General features: G+C 44.2%; 1 protein-coding gene across 2 annotated transcripts in view; it reads left to right on the top strand.

The window, feature by feature from the left end:
* The first annotated feature begins 6,055 nt into the window (after nucleotides 1–6,055).
* Nucleotides 6,056–20,679, top strand: part of RTN4 (reticulon 4) — a 41,293-nt gene continuing 26,669 nt past the window's right edge. Inside the window, exons 1-2 of one of the 2 annotated variants that reach the window (XM_058833963.1) lie at nucleotides 6,056–6,881; nucleotides 20,189–20,245. In XM_058833963.1, the coding sequence (XP_058689946.1) occupies nucleotides 6,203–6,881; nucleotides 20,189–20,245 (736 nt within the window). In that variant the 5' untranslated portion in view covers nucleotides 6,056–6,202. The remainder of the gene's footprint in view (nucleotides 6,882–20,188; nucleotides 20,246–20,679) is intronic. The other variant, XM_058833964.1, reaches the window with a different exon arrangement.

Genomic DNA, 20,679 nt, shown 5'->3' on the forward strand with positions numbered 1-20,679 from the left:
GCCCAAATAATTTTATGGTTCCATGATCTAATTCTTTTAAGCAACTGTCATTTACAAGATCTCTGTTGAATCAATTTAGTTGGGTAACTCTTTAATAGAGTTAGTCTAAATTCTGATCTTATTTTCAAAAACTCCAAGTGGTTAAAATTGAATGAGAAACAAATAACATACAACTAGCTGCCTCTAAAGCCAAACTGATTGGGTTTTTTTTCCAATTTACCCAGGCATTTCTATCCAGGATATGGCCAAGTTATTTCCAGGCTCATATATTAAAACTTACACTGTTTAGCAACCTGATTCTACCTGATGGAATAAATCCAGTAAATCTTAGCTACCAGCCTGTGCTGAAGTGGTAATTTGAGCAGATGTTATATGTCATTCAAGTAGTAAGTTTTTACTGAAATATGTTAGTTTTTCACAAGTTACAATGACAAAAGTAAAAACTATATTTGCACAGAAAAAAAATAAAAATAAAAAGCATTGAAAATAGTTTAGAGTAAGGGATACCTCCCAAACATCATGCTCTAGAAAACTGAAGAACTTTGGGAACAAAGTTCTTCACAGGGAACAAAGTTGTTCACATGGAACAAAGTAGCCCTGTGCCACTTCTTTTCCATGTGCTGTTTTCTCAGTATCTTTTCCTTTCATTTCTGCTCCTTTTCACAGGATATATGAGAAAGAATTTAGCCTACAAGATTCTTTTTATCCCCTTGCCAACACTGTGGTGGCACTTAGGTAGTCCTTCACCATTGGCATGACTCACCTAAAATACATCCTTATCTACACTGGTTCCAAAACCAGTAAAACAGGCAAATTCAGGTTTCCTATGGCTCCAGGTATTACATTGTTTGCATCTCTCTCCTGGAATATCTTCAGTCGTTCTCACACCTCTCATCCTCCTTTTTGGTTTTGCCATCTGGGTAAATGACAGACAGGCTTGTAAAAGCTACTTATACACACCAGTGGAATGGGGAACCACCAGCTTCTCCTGGCTCCCTCTGCACAGGAGGGCTCAGCAGCTCTCTCATTTAGCCAACTGCTGGTTTCTACAAAACCATCAGGAGTTGAATATCCTCAAATCTTCTGCCACTACCATAGTTAACTGGAATCGTCCAAAGTGTTCAAAAGCTGGAATATTTCATCTGGGGAAAGGTGAGGGAGGTAAAGGGCTTCAGTGTATGACGTGCTGGACATGATGCTGTGAAAGCAGGGAAGTTGTGTTGGACATTTCTGAGCTGTCCTATCTTTGTCTGACCCAGATAAAAGGAAGAGCTCCCTAAATACTCTAAGAAAGAAGTCTCAGTGCTGGTGGTGTTTTCCAAAGCTGCCCTACATTCCGTCCCTGGAAGTCAGAAATGCTCTGTGGCCCCAAGCACCACCTTGACCCAGCTGAAGACTCCAGCTGCTGTGGCCTGCTAAAGGCACTTGCAAGGGACAAGTTATTGAACAGTGAGCAAAGTTCTGGAAAGTAGCAGCTCTTCCTTTCAAGTGTGAGTTCAGGTCAGTGTGCTGCTCCCTCTACACACTTTGCCTGTATAATTAAGTTTCCCAATTCCACTAGTGATGCCATCAGCCTTGTCTACAGTAATGGTGAAAACATTGCCCCCATCAATCTGTTTGTTTTCTCCTCGGGCACATTTGGCAGCCAAGGAAATAACCCTGAATATTGGTTACCAGGTTGTTTCTTTCCTAACTGGGTCAATATCAGCGCTGAGAAAGAGCAAAAATCAATTTCTAATAGAAATTATACATGCTTTTCCCTTTACAAAGCAAACCAGTTTAAATTCCAATTTATTATAACTGTAATAAATCCCTAAGTTTTAAAAAAGCTCCTAAAATAATATAGGTAAGATGCCATGATTTCAGAGAATTCATTCTTCCTGTTGTAAATTCTACTCACTGAGTGAGTGGCACCACTAGCTCAGTACCTAGAGTTAGAATGTGGAGGTGATTTAAAATTAAAAATAGGAGGGGAACATGAGTTAGAAAAAGTAGCTGGAGATACTTTTTAATATTACCTGGAGCTGTTTGCAAGAGGCGTTAATAGAGAATGGGTTTTTTGTGTCTAGGTCCTATGTTCCTCAAGATTGAGAATTATTATGGCCAAACTGGTAAGTGAATTATTTAATTGTATTTCTTAAAAGTGTGAAGGGCTGACAATTGAAGGGGCTGACATTAAACCTAATGTAGGGAATGACCTGTATTCTGAGAATTCAAAAATTCTGGGGATGTCAGTAAGACATAAAATTAACTGTATTGTCCTTTAAGTAAGATCAAAGTGGTTCTTTCTGAGAAAAAGAGTAATCAGACCAAATTCCTATTGACAGTGGATCTCTGTGCAGCTTTAGTGAGGTGAATTTTTCATGTCATAGTCTCATTTGCTGGACAGCATTGTCATTTTGGTTCCCTTCAAAAGTTATGTATTTTAATGATGAACAAATGTGTTCCTGCTCACTGTTGTAACATCATTTTAATGCCACACATCAGCTTTGGTCCCTTGGAATGAGAGCTTAAAGGAATTACCTGGATGTAGGAATTTAAAACTACAGCTAATGACAACTTTTCACTGCTGGCACTTGGGATCTTTTAGAGCTGTCCTGGAACTGCTCTTGTTCATGCAGATGGATGGCTGAAGGAACTTCTGGAGGGTGTGACAGGTTTAAATCAGAATACTGTACACTGACATGGTTAGTAGGACATTTACTGTACAAATGGATGTGTCAGAAAAGTTACCATCAAGAAAATGTTATTTATAGCAGAGCACAAGGCAGGCCCCACAGAATATTCTGATAAAGCCCAGCCTGGCTCAGTTAGCATCAAGAGATGGAAATCCCTTTGTTCTGTTTTTTCACACTTTTCCTCCTCCATATGCTGCATTTGTATTAATAAACTAAGCAGTGATTTAGTCACAATATCCCACTGCTGATCTTGAGAAGAAGTACAGCAGGTGTTCAAGCAAAGACAAACCTGTGAGGCAAATCTGCTCGATTCAGCACTGGCATAATCTGAAAAGAAAGAATTGCAGAGTTTTATCCTTCCAGAGATAAAGACATTGTGTCTGAAACCTGGGGGATTGTCCTTAAAGCTTAAAAGGGGGAGCAGAAATCCAGCCACCCTCGCAATTTTAAATCCATCTTTTAAAATCACTGAGACCAAATGTGGGGGGGGGTTTTGTTGGATCCTGCTGTGAAGTGACAGTACTGCATCTGTCCTATCACCATTATTATCTTAGTCTATGATCTGCTGTGGTATCATATTACTTCTGTGGAAGATCAAGCAGAAGGTCAGAGTGGACTGACAAAATCCCACCAGTACCATTGGCAGCAGCGCTGTGGAAATTCAGAAACATTCCTGCGGGGGGAATTCACTCATGGAATGAATTCCTTCCTGACTAAGTTTTCCTGAAAACTTAGTTTTCACTAAGTTTTAAGGAAATTGAATGGGTGAATATCTGCAAAATACTCCTATTTGTTGACAATCTTCCTAGCAGAATTGTGAAATACTTTTCTAAAGAGCTAAAACCCGGGGTGTTTTGCAATATAGTTTCAGTACTACAGAGCTCTGTTTTCCTCTCACTTGTTAATTTGACTTGCTCAGGGAATCTGGAACTCCCTTCCTGTTTCCCTCCAAGATCTTTAGTCACTTCCTGTCTCTAAATAAAACCCCTTTCATTTGTTCTTAATTGATGATAGATACTCTTCCAAGTATTCTGATAAAATCAGCCAAATTATATATAGATTTTTCCTTCTTGTACATGACCAAAAATCCCCGTGGTTAAGTACATTAAAATTAGTTTTAGCACCGTGTCTATACTCAGAATTTGACAAATTTTTAAAGGTACTTTTTTGCCTTAGGTTATGTTATAATGGAATTTTTAAAATCCATTTTCTTGTTTAATCAAGAGATGCAAAAAGTAGATTTCCTGGTGAAATTATAAAGACCTTATTCAATCAAAGCCTTTTATTTGCCTCCATTCTGCTGCTGCTGTAGCATCCCTTATATCACTGTAAAAGGGGCTGACTTAAAAATATAAATGAATAATTTGTCAATGAAGACCCAAAATCTTGGGGGCAAAGAATGACATCTAAAGACCTCACAGTTTGTAAAATTATTCACCTGCTTGAAACATTTATCTCCATCAGAATAACAATGTTGCCATCACTGTGTTTATAAAAATACTTTGCACATTTGTTCTGGTAATTTCTGGTAGTGATAGGGAATATTGATGTCTTTGTACATTCTTGAGAAAAAAAAAATCTCATCTGGAATTTCCTGTGCCTGATCTGGACTGGGTGCAGGGAAAAGCTGCTTGGAGGAGCAGGGGGAGGGTGACAGCACGGTTTCTCCAGTGTTAGCTTTGGAAAGCAAGGGCTGGGAAAAGCATGTTAGGAATTAAAATTCAGAGAAAAGAACAATTTAAAAGTGGTAAAAGGATGTACCTTGGCCTTGAATAAATTAGGGCTGGAAGGTCTTTTGTTATTTAGAATTGGGGATATCTTAGAATGGCCTTCCCAATACCAATAGCAGCAACAAATATTTGAGTTCAGCCTGTTCAAGCAAAGAACAGGTTAAGTTTTCCTGAGGCAGGAGAGGACTCAGTGCTGGGACCCCTCAGAGCCCCTCATTCACTTGTTGCCATCCCATTTTTCAGACAGTGACTGCAGGTGACTGAGCCCCAGTTTGCAGCCAGAAACTCTTCCCTCTGCAGGGTGAGATGCAGCTGCCCCTCGGTCCCTGCGTGCTCAGAACTGAACTGATCCCACTCGGGAGCTTCTCCTGCTCCAGGCTGGAGCTCAATGGGCCAGCTCACAGAACATCCATCTCAGCATTCACTGCACCCTACACGGCAGAAGGGAGGTACCAGGAGAGCTGCTGCTTTTCCTTAACTTCTCCTGGCTCACTGAACTGGCAGCTGCTTGCTCTGAGTGTTTCCATGAACTAATCTCTTTATACGGGTATATGTGGGAGAATAAATCATCTGTGGGTTAAAAACCCATAATAATGTTGGCGTAGTGTTAAATATAGAATTTTAAGGCCTTTTGGTCGTATTGAGGCAGCTGTGTGGGTGGAAATTACATCCAAATAGATGCTATTTTAGTTAAATTAAGTGTTACCCTAAGGGCTTTGGCCAATGTTCCATCTCTGAGCAGAAAGCTGGAGACCACACCAGAATCTAACACGAGGCAGGTGCCAAGTTTTCTTCTGCTTTCCCTCTTCTGCTTTCTGTTTTCTTATCTCTTTGCATTCCTCTTTTCCCCCCCTTTCCTCTTCTTTCCTTACATTTTATCTTCCCTTTTCCTTCCCTCTTTTCTTTCTCCTCTTTCCTTTCTCTTATTCCTTTTTCCTTTCATTTCTTCCTCTTTCCTTCTTTCTTTCCTTCCTTTCCTTCTTTCCTTCTTCCTTTTACCCCTTTTCTTCCTTTTTTCTGTTTCCTCTTTCCTCCCTTTACCCCCCTTTCCTCTTTCCTTTTTCCCTCTTTTCCTCTTTCCTTTCTCCTTTTTCCTTTTATTTTTCTCCTTTCACTTTTCCTTTCCATTCTTTCCCACAGAAGTTGCACAATTTAAATTCATACTCTAAAGAGATGCTGAGATCTGTTCATGGGGCTGCCTTTACACTAGCACGGGTGGTTAAACAAGTTTGTCTCTTCTGACAGTGACTCCTCTCTGTTTCTTTTTTCAGGCTCGGGAAGGTTTTTGCATCATGTTTTGGTTAAAACTTCCATTCCCATGGGAGGAAGGCGCTGGCTGACTCCACTTCCCGCCCCAGGGGGATGTGCCTGCGGTGATCGGCGCGATGCCCAAGGAACAGCATCGGGATGGGGACGGCGCCTCTTCCTTCCCCGGCCCCGCAGTGCGGCGGAACCCGGGATGCCTCGGGATCCTTCGCTTACATCCAGGGTGAGAGAAGCCGGCCTAGGGCGGAGCGGTGCCCTGCGCCATCCGCACCCGGGAGCCCGGCCATCCCCTTCTCTTATGGAGATCGCTGTTTAAAACAACAAAAACGAGAGAGAATGACTCAGCCCTGGCAGAGGACAGCGGTGAATCACGCCACCGTTCTCAGGCTGTCTGTCACGGGGGGATGGAGGGTCCCCGGGCCGTGCTCGTCTTCTTCGCCGCCCCACCGCGTTCTCCGCGCTGAACTTTACTCGACTTCTCAGCCCCGCTCCGCCAGCCCTCGGGCCCGCCCCACCTGATGCATATTCATGAGGGGCCACGCCCGAGCCCGCCTCTCATTGGCTGCTCCTCGTTCTCTCCCGCTCCCATTGGCCGGCGCCGCCGCCGCTCCGGGCGGGGGGCGGGGCGGGCGCGCCCGCGCCTCCCGGGCGGTGACTCACAGGGCGTGGAGTGCGGGTCCCGCAGCGGTGGCGGCAGCGCAGCCCGCGCCTCCCCCCGCACCCGCACCGCTCATTGTTCCGCCCGCTCCAGGCACCATGGACGAGCTGGACCAGTCACCCCTGGTCTCCTCCTCCTCCGGGCCAGCCCGGCCGCAGCAGCCACAGTTTAACTACCAGTTCGTGCTCGACGACGAGAAGGAGGAGGAGGAAGAGGAGGAAGAGGAAGACGAGGACGAAGACTTCGACGAGCAGCTGGAGGTGATGGAGAGGAAGCCTGCCCCGGCTCCCGCCGCAGCCCCGCAGGAGCGGCCGCCGCAGCTGCTGGACCTCGGTGGCCCCGCCGAGCCGCCCCGCCCCGCTGCTCCGGAGCCGCCGCAGCCCGACTGGAGCCCCCGGGGAGCTGTGTCCTCTTCCTCCTCCTCCGCCACCACGCCGTCCCCCGCGCAGGAGCAGCCCCCGGCCCCCGCCCGGCCCGCGCAGCCCCAGCCGCCCAAGCCCGAGCCTGCTGTTGCCCCCCGGAGCAGAGGGTCGTCCTCCGGCTCAGCTGGTGAGTGCTCCCGCCCCGGGCCCGGGGAGGGCGGCGGCCGGCCGGGGGGAGCCTCCGCCCGAGCCGCTCCGGTTCTCGAGCCCCGCTGCCCCGCCGGGAGGTTCCCTTTGTCTGCCGGCCCTCGGCCGCCTCCTGCGGCATCGCTCCCTCCCCTCAGCCGCGCTCGGGCGCGGCCCCGCTCCCCGCGGCCCCGCCGCAGCTCATGCTGGAGAAAGCGCTCCCCCTCCCCTTTCTTTCTTTTTTTCTAATTTTTTTTTTATTGTAATTTCTTCTCTTTCCCTCCTCCTCCCCTCTGTGTTATGCTAATGGCGGGAGGGGGAAGCGCCGCCCCGGCCGCCGCCTCGCACATGGGCCGCCCGGGGGCGAGGCCGCCGCCGCCGCCGCCGCCTGGCAACGGCCGCGTCGCGGGGGGGAGCGGGGGGCGAGCCCGGGCTACCGGCCGAGGCCAGAGAGACCGGCCGTGTCCGAGGTACCGACTGAGCCCGCCGGGGACGGCCCTGCCCGGGGTACCGGCAGATCCCGAGGGACCGGCCGCGGCGTCCTCGAGGCTCCGGCCGGTGCTCTCCCGGGACAGAGCCCTCCCCTCGCCGCATTGTCCCGGGCACGGTTCTCCCCGGGGCGGCCCGGCACTGCGGGTTTGGGTGTGGGAGCGCGGGGGAGGAGGGAAACATAAGATACTTGTAATCTTACTCATGTTTAACACAGCGCCTGGAGGGAGGGGCGAGGCGATGGACTGCGGAGCCGCCGGCCCTCCACCTGGCCGGCACAACCCTGCGGGCCGCAGCCTGCGTGGGGACGCCGCGCCCCGGCCGCGGACTGCGGGGCTGAGCCCCCGGGAGGGAGCCGGTGACCTAGGGAGGAATGTGTGCTAGCACAAAGGGCGACCAGGCTCGCTGCTTTAGGTGTGGCAGTCCTGGAGAAGAATGTCAGCCTCGCGTCCTGGATGGCCGCGGTTTAGCCACGGCTGTCACCTGGGGCTTCTCCAAGGCGTCGCCCCGTAATGTGGGGGTTCGCCGGAGCACAGGGCTGTGGAGCGGAGGGCGTCACCCCCCAACAATTGCTGGTGCTGCCCGAGCGCCAGGGCCCTTCTCGGGTCTAATCCGAGAGCTGGCCCGCGTGACTAATGCCTTGCATGCGGATTGCGAGTGTGCTTTGGCTCCACTTCTTAATTCAAAGTACAAGAGCTGACTTGAGGCCACTAAAACAGTGAAAAGGAACAAATTCAAGTGCCTTGAGATCATCATGGTGTGTGCTTGTCTTCATTGCTGTTGTGGTGTTGGTATGTTGTAAAGATGCAGGATTTCAGTAATAACTAAACACCACAGTATGGAGGGGCATGATACTCAAGATCTAATTAAAAAAAATCTGGAACAATAATTTTTAAAAAGGCTTTTTAAAACCTGGATTTATTTTTTTCAGGGGAAGTTTCACAATGCATTTTATTTGCATGTGTGACAGGACTTTATGGTTACTTGTGCTGTTGTCTTTGATGAAGCCTACTTTGTTTTGTTCTTCTGGAAGCTCTCTGTGTAGCAATATGCCAAGGAGATTAATTTTTTGTTTGTTTCCACCATTTGGAGGGCAGATGATGACAAAAGCCTGCAACAGACTGAAGAGGAAGGATTCTATATGATGGATGAACAGAATTTTTTCTAGGCGTGTTCTCTTGAGTGGAGCTCTGGATGGTTTAAACAGAACTGAATGGAAGAAATAGGATCTACCAAATAATGTTGCTTTGAAAAGGAGGGATGAAAGTGTGCTTTCTGGAAGGGATTTGTTTTTTTCTCTCTGACCCCTGAAGGATAAGGCAAAGAGAGCACAGTAATTCCTGAAATAGTTCTGTGTTAGAGACCTAACTGTGAGAATTGCGTAGTACAGCTGAGAAGTGGCATCAAAGAGTTATTTTAATTTGTCAGTGATGATTAATTTAGGGCTCTGAAGTAAGGACTGGCATCTGGGGGAGGCCTGGTTTCCAAAGACAAGGTGTTGTAACACAATGCTCATCTAATGATGAGTTGAAATATTAGAAGCTCTGTACTTGAAACTCCTAGATGAGAACAAATTATGCTGATAAAAGCCTTGCCAGGTTATCTCATGAGTACTTTGGCCTTCTCAGATACAGGAGCACTTAGTTTCCATCATGTTAAATATCCATTTAAACATCAAATATTTGTTAGTTTTACATTTAGCAGAGGGTGTTAAAACTCTCTGGGTTAAGATATTTGACTTGGCTTCAAATGAGTTCACTCTCAGTCGTTCTGGGAGACTGGCAAAATGAATTTGCTGCCTGCAACTGGTGGCAGGGTGACCATGGCAGGGACAGCCACATGGCCCTGTGGTTTGCTCTCTGCAGAGTTGTGGTTTCACTTACTTTGAGCGCTGCTGTTTGAATTTAAGGTGTAACTGAAGAATTACAATTCACCATCTAGAAATTTGGGAAAAAAAAAATCTTTATATTTTTGATTTATGAGGATTTGAGGCAAAAACTTTGAAATTCTGTTTCCAGGAGGAGAGTATGACCTGTAGCAAGTATGCAGAGAATAGCAGGGTTTCTTTTATCTGCAACAATTGGCCGTGGTGCTGCCTTTTGTCAGTGGAACAATAGCAAAAATGTATTGCCTGCTTGATGGCCCATTGAAATGGATTTTATGTATGTATGGAGGTGTTTTTTACAAAGAAAACCTTTGTAATTGCTTTGGGTTGCACACTTAAGAGTATTCGGTATCATTGTGACATAATTATATGTAATGCAAGTCTCTGGCAGGGTAACAGCAGCCTACCTTGTGAAGAGCTAATATAAATATTTGCAGGAGGAGAAAACAAGCAGGAGCTCTGCAGTCAAACTTGGGCTCTCCTGAACAATTACTGGGGGTTTTGTGCTTGCTGTTTTGTGAGTAGCAGAAACTACAGCTCTGCTGAAATCTTTTGATAACCTGAATTTACATAGGGTGCAGAAAAAAAAGTCAGTTTGGGGTAGTTACACATGGCCAAAGTAATACCCCTTTTTTTTTTGGCTAGCTGCCCAAAGTAAGAATATTCAGTCTACTACGATGAGTAGATACCACTTTTCTTCTTCAAGCTCTAGATTCTGCAGTAAAAGGAGGGTCATATATCACTTTCCTGGAAGAGATTGGTGTGTTTTGAAGTTAAACTGCACTTACCAGAAACCTGGACACAAAATCCACCAGACTGGCCCTAGGCCAGCATGCAGAGAGAATAAAGATGTTTCCTTGTGTGTCTGTTGCCTTCAGCTGACCTGGGTTAAATACGTATGCAAACGTTGTGAGGGGCCAGTTTATTAATTAGTCTTGCTTTTCCATGTGATTATATGGGATTTTTTCTTTAATTCATCCATGCTGAGGAGAGGTTTCAGGAAGGTTTGCCAGACAGTGTCAAGCAGAGGTCAGCAGAGCTGCCTGGAGCTGTCCCTGGCCAGGCTGAGCCCAGCCGCAGGAGGTGCTGAATAAATGCAGATCTATACTTGCTTCTGCTCACCCCAGCAAGTGAACCTTTTACCCTGCACATCCTGCATTTGCATTTTAGACAAATTCTAAACCAGCACATTTGCTCCTCAGATTTTTCTCTGTTGTGCTGCTGTGTCTGCATGGGCTGCTCCAGAGGAGTTGTGTGCATTTTAAGGACAGGATGCAGCATGACTTGGAAAAGCAGAGCTGCCCTTGAATGCTATCACTGGTGACTTTCATTTGCACCCTTCATTTATTAAAATATGTACCCACTGATCTTCAGTGTTTCTCTGAGGTGAGAGACACTTTGTCTTCCCAAGTATAGTCAGCAAAGCTCTAAAGGAGGTGTTCAGAACCTGGGTTATCTAACTTAGAATGTGGGGGGTTTTTTTATTCTGTTGTAAAGAGGAGAATAATCAGCAATTTGACTGGTATAGTAAACCTTCATTTTCATATTTCAGTGTTCCTATCTTGGTGAGCTCAACAAAAGATTGTTGTATTCATTGTCATGTGCAGTGTCTAGCACTGGGGCCTGTTTCTGTAACTGAGCTGGTGTAAGAGCTTCAGAAGCCAAACAGCCCTGGCTTCTGGTAAGCAGAAATGTGTGCAAGGATAGTCCTGCCGACCTGGATGGTATGTGTGCTTTGTGTGTGTATCCCTGCTTTCCAGGATAAAACCACACTGCTTCCTCCTACCCTATAATGATGGAGCCCTCAGGGAAGATTTGAATTGCACTGGGAGTTTTCCCCTTGGAGATGAAATCCTGCAAACCACAAGTTAGGAGACAGTGAGGAGCCACTGTTTGTTTGCCCTCTTTCCCCATCCTCCCAGCCTGTACTTAAGGAAGCTTGGGACATGGCTATGGAGTGACCACTGCCTTGTCCACCTTGTTGTATCACCACTGGTGGCCACAAAACCTCTTTCTTATCTCACAGATAACCACAAACAGCAGCACTCACAGGAACTTGAGGGGAGTGTTCAGACTCCCAGTCAGAGGTTTTCTCAAAGTTGCTGGGAAAGCAGATGTTTTCATTTTCCTTCCTCTTCTTGCAGTGCTTTGGAGAGCACTCAGTCCAAGAGCCTGGCTACTTAGCAGGAGGCACTTAGGCATCAGTCTTCTTAACCCTGGAGCCCAGTGTTTCCATGCTGCTGGAATTCTGGGGGGCTCTGATGGTGGCCACACAGTTTTGGGGGGATTTTGAGGCTTTGTGTGCCTGTTTCCATGTCCATTCTGCCACACCCAGCTGCTTGATGGCTCTCTGATCCGTCTGGCCATTGTGTGCTGGGAAGGAACAAAGGGTGGTCAACCTTCAACTGGAGCAATTGGTGTGCCGGAGTTCTATTTCTTTATTTTCTGTTAATATTTTGACAAAAGCTTCTTTTTTTTTAATTTGTGCTGGCAGGTTTCTATAGTAACTACCAAAGTCAGATAGAAAAATTAGCGAAGCATAGTTCAATCTGCAAATGTCCTTTGGGGTCTAGTTTGGAGGCAAGGAAATAGTTCTTGGTCATTTATTGGCTAGAAAATGGAAAGCAACTTGGATCTTACAGGTAGATTGTCTCGAGATATTCAGAAATGCTTATACATCAAGTAGGAGGTAAATTGTGTAACTATCAAGCTGCTTTAGAAATGAAATTTAAAAAAAAGAGCTATTATTGCCAAGTAAAAATTGTGAACTGTGAGACCTCAGTAGAAAAGTGATGTTTTCATGCAGTTTTTCAAAAAAATTCTTTGTGTATGATCTGAAATAGAAATTGCTCCTGTGTATGCTTTGGAAACACTGTATAATATTTTCTACTTATTCTGCAGTCTCAGTTTTTAGGGCAGCCAGCACTGAGATCCTGCACTCCAGACAGATGACACATACTTGGTGGATGGCTTTTTAAATTGGTCTTTCCATCAATAAGAACTATTACAACAGCAATAAAATAATGGCCTTATTAATATTCACAAAGTCTGAGAAAATCAAATTATCTCAGTGGAATGTTTTTTGTCTTTCAAATGGCAATAATCAATCTGCTGCCAACTGTAGCTGTCAAAATACGAGATTTTAAGTTAGGTTAGAGTTTATGGTTTTAAATTACTGCTTTCCCCCATGATTTTAATGGGTTTGTCTCAGTTTGTTGCTTTCTGATGTATAAAGAAAAAATACTTTGCATTTTATATTCCCTTTTGATGTAGAAGTATTTGGAATAGCAGTGTGACCTTCCATGGTTTTGCAGGGAGAGTTGCTTTGTGTCTGAGAAGATACTCCCAGCTTCTACTGGCAGCTTTTTAATGAACAGGGCAATCATGTCATCAACTTCATCAACTGGGGGAGAGCATGTTAGTTAAGATGTCTTCAAATAAGACACAAGACTGAGATAAATATAAACTTTCCTGTTGCCAGTTAAAAATGTTCTCAGTCTGTCAAAATCCTCCTGCATATCCAGTCAGAGCTGGTTTGTGACAGTTTTCCTTGAACCCTGCTGTCCCCCCTTTTCTGACAGGAGAGAAAATTCCTTAATGCCTGTCTCTCTGTGTCCCCTGTGTGTGCCAAGGAAAACAGACGAGAGAGCCATGTGTGAGGCCTTGCAAAGCAGCTTGGAGCTCAGAACAGAAGGGAACAAATGAGGAGAAAAATGTCACTGGTGGCAGAGAGGCTCCTTCTTTTGTGGGCTTCAGCCAGGTCTGCTGGGGATACCTTCAGCCTGCTCAGGGGGATGGATTTAGAACACTTTAAACTAAAGTTTTCTTTTAAAGACCACACTGTTAGACAAGAAAATGTGATTTGCTCTGTGTATTCTGTTTTAAATGACAAAAAAAATTGAAATGGTTGGGCAATACCTGTATTGACCAAAATTATAGTGTTGTGGTAGTGTTGTTGCATGGTTGTCAGGAGGACATCAAGACTCAGAATCTTCACATTGCCTTTTCCCTTTAATTAAAATATATTCTACAGCTATTAATGCCTACTCCGAGTCCCCTGCTCCCTGTTTTTCATATCTTACCCATCAGACATCTTATGCACCAATTTGTTTTTATTTTGCAGACTGTAAACTCTTATGTCAGAGGCTTGTCACACAAGGTAATGTGCTGGGAAGAGATGCCAAAAGAAATCAGTAGCATCTCGTCTCCATTCTTTAAAGATTATTTTGCTAATAAATACATTCTTCTGCAATGATAAGGTTGCTCAGCTAAATACTGCTTAATTTGTTTAATTGTGGGGAAAGCAGGGAAAAATCCATCTGTACAAATCAGTGAAAGGGAATCTTATGATTGGTATAATCTCTAAAATTAAATTGGATAATGTCTGCATAATGATAGGATTTGCATGGCTCTGTAGACCTCCTGCCTTTGAATAAGTTCTGATGTAATTACTATATTTTTCTGCTTTGTGGCACTGCCAGAACTCAAATTTCTTGTTATTTCAACGTATGGTTAAAGAGTCTGGGTCTTAAGGAAGAGTTACTTAGCTTTTAGAGGAATTATGAAGTTTTTTTTTTGGTTACAAATGTTGCCCAAGAGCGAGTAGTTGGATTTAAAGCTGTGTCTAGCTGGACACACGTGTTTGCATTTGGCTAGATTGTTTCTTCCTGCTTCTTTTTAATCAAAGCTTTTGAAACAGTATAAATTGGTGGCTGCAAATGCTGAAGCTGGGAACGTTCATATTTTAGATTGTTCTAAATTAAGCTTTGTCTTTGCAATTAAATAGGTTTGATTTTTATATTAAATGCAGTTGTGATTGTGGAGTGGGTATTTCAGGCCATCAGAGGTGGGCTGTGAACAGCTGGGGTTAATTGTGGCCACCTGACTTCTACAAAGGGAGGCTTTGCCCACCACCTGATGCTACTTTGGGTAATAAACAGAATTTCTGTGATTGGGGAGCTGCTCCAGCCAAGGTGTGTGGTACTCAGCTGTGCCATTTACTCCTCCCTGAGCTTTGGGTCGTGCTCAGGAGCAGAACAGTTTTCTCTTTGTTCCTGAGAGAATTTCATTTCCTCCTGGTGAGCTCCTGCGGATTGCTGGGCTGGGATAGGTACGTGCATCTTGTTTCTGGGAATTCTGTGTGTATGTGGTGGGAGAGGAGTGAAAAGTTACTTTGGAGCTGAACCCTGAGACTTTCTTATTTGTTTGTTTAGTTTTGCTAACAAAAAATGCCCCATAAAATCCTGTCCCTGCTCTAAGGGGATGGGGTGACACTCAGTGGCATTATGGAACAGAACATTTTCACTCTCTGAAATGCTTTGGATCCTGTCCCTGGTGTTGCTGGTCAAAAGAGTGAGGGGAGAGTGGCAGCTGTGTCTGAAGTATTTAATGGCCTTTTAGAAACATCTTCCTTGTGGGTTCTTAATTTGGCAGCCTGGGAATTGTAACAGGGAATGTTGTGCTAGAGCCAGGGCTAATGTCTCTTCCTTGTGATCCCTCTGCTCCTGCTTTGCTTGGCACTTGGCTATTGCAAGGGACTGGAAATGCCTTTCTTTTCACTAAATAGCTGATCAAAAGAAGAAATAGCACATAGCTCACCTCTGTCCATGCTTTACAGCCTCTGTGTTGCTGGGAAGCGTGCCTCAAGTGGAGCTATTTTAAAAGAGGAGAAGCTGTGAAACTGGACCATGTAAAAATTATATTGAAAAAAACTTGCCTAAACCTGTTTGGGTACAGATTTCTGCTTAGACTACAAGAAAATGTTATTTGCTGGAGACTTGTTTGCAGAAATAGAGTATTTAAAATGCTCTTTTTGTACTTGTTTTCTTCATGCATTTTGAGTAGTGCAGAACTCTCCCTGCAGGTGATGCATGATTCCACTTTGCAGTAATTGCCATGGAGGCCTGAAACAACCCCACAGCTGGGCTTGTTAATGATCAAAGGTCTTTGCTCCTTTTGTGATCCCAGCTGAGAAGCCCTCAGGATGTCCAAAATGGAGCTCCTTTTACCCCCTTAAATCTTCAACAACTCCCATCTTTCGTAGCAGCTTGCACACTTTCCTCTCAAAATTTCCAAATAGTTTCCTAAACTGGAAACTTCTCTGTAAAAACTTAGACCTGTAACTAAAAGGAGCCAAATGAGAAAAACTAATTATTTTCTGTGGCTCTGCAGCCTGATCTAATGATGTGTGAAGGTTCTATTAATAGTTAAAGTTCTTAATCTTGAGTGGTTTAAATATTTGGCGAAATCCCGTATTTAGAACAATCGCATCATAACAGGAGATGATTTAAATGGAGTTTGTGTAGGCAGCCTCTTTTCTCAGGAAATTCTTGTGAAGTTGTGTGCCCTTGTTTTGTACTGCAGTAGGAAATTAGGCATCCAAGAACTTGAAATAATTAACTTTTAAATGGCCACATGTGTTGCTAAACAGCTTGAGACAGAAGTGCTGCTGGGGCAGCCTCCACTGTGGGCACATGAACAACTTGGTGCATTGAAAGAACAATTTCTCTTTCAGCTCTGCCCTAGAGGGGTTGCTGCAAATGGAACTTTAACACGATGTGTGAGTCATGTCACAGATGCCATTCCTTGGAGTATTAATTTTACCCTGTTTTCCTTTGTTGTTAAATATTTATGTTAACAGGAAAGGCCTTTCCCAATGTCCCACTGTGGGAGGTCAGGAAGGTAAAAGCAGTCCTTGGCCTGTTAGTTTGGTATCTTGCTCGTTTCCTAAGCTTGCAAAGGCGAAATGGATTCTTAAAGTCTCCATTTTTGCTAATTTTGTTTTAAGACTAGCACGAATTTTCCAGCAAACTAATCCAGGAAGTGGTTTTTAAGCTCTGAAGGCTGAAACTGCCATCTAACAGCCTAATGCAAAACTGAAAAAGCTGCCAAAGCTAAACTGGGCATCAGGTGAAGTTTGCTCGGTATTTCTGTGGGTTTTGTCTCTTTTAATGCTGAGCTCATACACAAAAATAAGGAGAGCAGCAGAACAATGAAGCCACTTTAGCCCAGTCCTGCTGCTGCAGATTGGAAGGAGGCACATGGGAGCAGATGGAAGGGTCCTTCACTTACACAAACCCAGTGATGAGGGATAGGAATTGTTCTGGCTCAGTTCTTATTTTCTCTGACTAGACTGAAGTCCTCTGCTTTCCTTTGGCAAGTGTGTTTTCTGGGAAGAAAAAAGGCTCTTTTCTCATAAATTGCTTTTCTTGGCATTGTCAGTGTACTACTTAATTTTAAACATTTTTCTCCTTTTCTCTGGAAACCTTTGCAGATAACGTTCATTAGTTGTGTGAGAAATCTCCTTATATTTCTCTACTTTTTATCTGAAATTTTTGTATTTAAATGTTAAATTTTATGCTGGTAATATCAGGATCTTGTGACATCAGCAGTTAGTGGGAAATCAGCAAAAATTAAAATGAGGGTTTAAAATTACACATCTTTGTCATGCTGGTGTCAGGGTTCTTTATTTTTAAACAAAACTGAAATCTGATTCTTGTTGGGGGATGTTATGTTTTAGCTGAAATCATAATGCAGTTTTAAAATATGAGATTCCATGCTAATGAAAGAAGTGACAGGGCTATTTGTGGGTGATTTGTTCTTCAGTTTTGGGGGTTTTTTTTTAGGGAATATTTCATTTTCAGAAATCCAATTTAAAGTTCACAGAATGTTTCTGGTTAAAAACAGGAATGCAGTCAGGCTGAGTCTCTAAAGCTCTCTTTAAAAGCCATCAATTGGAGTGCTTTAGTAACTCATATAAAGTGGTGCCACTCATAAATAAGAGGTCAGCCTTTATCTTGGCTGCAATGCTGAAAGTACTTTACTAACTTGAATTATTATGGATTTTTGGCTGAAAAAGAATTTGGGTAAAAACTTTTTCCATGGAGATTGTGTTCATTTTGAGATCTCATTCTTCTGTGTTTCATGAAACAAAACTTGTCTTCTGATGGAAATGTTCACTGAGTTGATCTTACTGAAGGAGTTTTAGTTATTATTTGTAAAAAGTTATGATTTGTAAGAAGACCACTTAGATTTTTTTCTGTATATATTAGGGTGAAACTCACTTTGTCAGTTAAGGTGTTTTGAATATCTACTTTTGCTTGACAATATTGTTGCTCAGAGCTTGATGTATTCTGTTTTTTTTTTTACTTGATTCTGTTGTGTTGCTTGTTTGGGTGTTTGTTTTTATCACCTGATTTCTGCCACTGAGATGCAAATAGGAGAAGCCACCCCTGGTGATGGATCCTAGAAGTGTCCTACTTACCCACAGAGCTGTGTTTCTGACAGGTTTCTACCTCCACATGGGAGGTGGGGATTCTTCAGCAGTGTCACTGCTGGAAAAAATCCCTTTCACCATGTCACTTCAATTGCACTCTGCAGAGAGCTGCGGTTCAGTCTCCACCGATGCTGATGGGGAGTTGTCCTACTCCATTTTCCCTGCTTGCCTGGAGGTGTTACACAGCCCCCCCAAGGGCAGGAAAAAGCCCTTGGATCTTTTTCCTTTCAGCAGGAAAAATGCCTTTCTGATGTGGGTGGAGGGGAGAGTGGGTGGTTCTCCTTGGCTGGTTAGGAAACACTGCTTTTATGTAATCTCTTTTCACACTCCAGCCATGTGTGGAAAATAAAGGTTGGGTGTGGACATGATATCCTTCCATTAAGAGAACCTGGGAAATTCAGTGGCTGGCACAGTGATTTTATGGTTCTGTGTTGGGTAAATGGAAGCCAGACCTCAGAAGGAGTTTTTGCCTTGTGCTGTCTTAAGTAAACACTGAAAAATGAGAGTCTGTGCTCTTAAACCCAGTGCACTTCCCCAGAAAGTGAAATCTCTCTGTCTGGGGCTGGAAAGCATTCAAAAGTCTTTAAATGTGGAATTTTTGGTAGAGATTGCAGTTGGCCTTTGGACAGAAAGGGAGCTGCACCTTTCAGGGATGACTTGTGTGTTTTCCCCTTCCCCTCCTTGCCCCCCAGTGGACTCTGCTGTGTTTCTTTGCCCTTCCTCCTGCATTTCCAGCACCTCCTCTCTGCTGCCTTGGTGTTGGTTTCCCTGGGAGACCCTTTTCTGTTGGGCTCTCAGGGTCTCTGTTCACACCCTGGCTCCATCAGGGCCATCCTGCTTTTTCTCCTGCCCCAAAACCCTTCCAGTACATCCGAGCTGTGCTGCTCTGGGATGATCTGAAGGAGGGAGAGTGTGTGGTTTCAGGAAAGGTGTGGGCTGAGGAGCAGCCTCTGCTCGTGGGAAGGATCCTGGTGAGCCAGGGGATGTGGAGTCAAGCAGCTCCTGGAATAAATAAAGGGCCTGTAGTGGTGCTTGGTGGAGCAGTTCTGTGACTCTGTCACGTGCCCATCAGTTGTCCTCCAGTGTGGTTTTCGTCCTTAAAAGCTTTGCAACCGTTGAACTGTGACACTGCTTTAATGTGCTCTAAATTTGGAATTGAGGTTTCTCTCTATATGGTCCTTAATCGAAAAATGTAATTTTTAGAAAACTGAGCAGAAATCCCTTTGGCCCAGCAGGAATTGAGGACCCTTCTGAATACCAAGTCCTACACTCAACTTTATTTCTTATTCTGTGTTCTGTCATCTTCAGGTGATACTTATAATCCACAAAATACAGCAAGAGATAAATATTCTGTGAATCAAACCCAATTGCCTGTAGATTGTGACAGGAAATGCAGGTGGTGAAGAGATTTGATTTTTGGAACACTGATGGTGGGATTAACTTGAACAAACCAGACAGGCCATGAATGTCTGCAAGTGGTGTTTCTTCTGCACAAGTTGTGGTTTAGTGCCAAAACACAGCTTAGTTTTAGTTCCTTGCCTGACTGGGTTATTATGTATGTGCTACTGAACTACCATATTTCTCACTTCTTGCCTTTCATCTTTTCAAATCAATAGCTTCTATTATTCTTTGCTTTTAATATTAGTGAAAAAAACAAGCCAAAAATATCCCCACCTCTTTTGCAATACTTGATTTTGTCCAGGCAAATACCATAGTTAAAGATTGTTGGTGTCTGTACTGAGAATAAAAATCTGATTTAGGTGCTTTAATATAATTTTTTGCTCTGCTAATGCAGTTGATGTAAATTGCAAATATTCTCTAACAGCCTCAATTGGAAGTTTATGCACTTCTCAGAATGAAATAAATTTACCTAAATGGTATTATTCTCACATGAGTGTAAAGCTAGCAGGCTGTGATGGACCTGGGAAAAACCCTGCTGCTGACACAGAAATCCAGAGAAGAACTGGTTTTGCTTTGCCAGTTTCCTCATGGTGGCTGATACTGCAGCTTGGAGTGGAAATTGGAGAACTGGGTTTGTCTTGGGAGGTATTGGGCTTAAAGCAAACACAACAAAGCCAAATACACTGCTTGGATCATGCCAAAAAAGACTTTAAAAATAAAAGCTTCCACTAGGGGCTTGTCTGTATGATACCAAAAGGAGAAGGGTAAAGGCATAAAGCAGGTGGTATGGCCCAGTGTGGCTGTGTTTGTGGGGCCTTCAGAGCTTGCTTTAGTCATCTCAACTTTGAGCAGTGCTTGGTTGAGTTTGTTGGGGCTGCTCTCACACAAATGCAGGGTGTGAGGACACCTTGGGTGGGGAGAGCTGAGTAAGGACCGTGTGCCACTGGCAATGGCAGGTGTAGCTGCCCAGTGGTGTGCAGGGTCAGGGAATGAAAATAAGAGCAGCTGCCAAGGTGTGTCTCAGCCTACTTTGGTCACTGGCTTGGAGGGTGGAGATGCCTCAGTAAAGATCCCATTGTGAATGGGGAAATCTGGGTGTCGGCTCTCAGAATCACCCAGCCCTGCTGATGGTGTTCCCTGGTTCTCTTGGGCGCTGCCTGTGGATCCCTTGGGTTTATTGGGAACTGACTCCTCGTGCGCTTTCTCCCCTCTTCACCCTGGCCCTTCCTTCTGCTGAGGTTATTTGTTTGTTTTTCAGATGAGACCCTTTTTGCTCTTCCTGCTACACCTGCGCCTCTGATGCACTCCTCTGCAGGCAAGTTCTTTCTGCTCCCCTTTGTCTGAGTACCTCCTGCCTTTCTGACCTCATTAACCCTTTCCCACTAGTCTGCCTCTACTGAAAGTCAGCATGGGTCCAAGAATAGCCTCTGTCGCATTTTTCAGTTTTGACTTTTCGGTTGATCTATTCCAGATTTTAATACACATTCATTTGTTTACGTGGTAAACTGTTTCATAAACAAGATGGAGCCATCTGTGAATTCTTGGACCCTTGATGTAGGAGAGAAGTTGATACTGTTAACAGGTTAACACATCAGAGCATAGTTGCTTTACTGATTTAGCAGAAAGATTTAATCTATAGTAACTTTCTGCAGTATTTTAAAGAAGTAAAATTTGTACCTATGGCATTGATTTAGTGGTTTTTATTGGGTACACCATCCACAAATTCCCATTTAAAAAAAATGTGTCAAA

The sequence above is a fragment of the Poecile atricapillus genome, chromosome 3, assembly GCF_030490865.1.
Source record: "Poecile atricapillus isolate bPoeAtr1 chromosome 3, bPoeAtr1.hap1, whole genome shotgun sequence".
NCBI lineage: Eukaryota > Metazoa > Chordata > Aves > Passeriformes > Paridae > Poecile > Poecile atricapillus.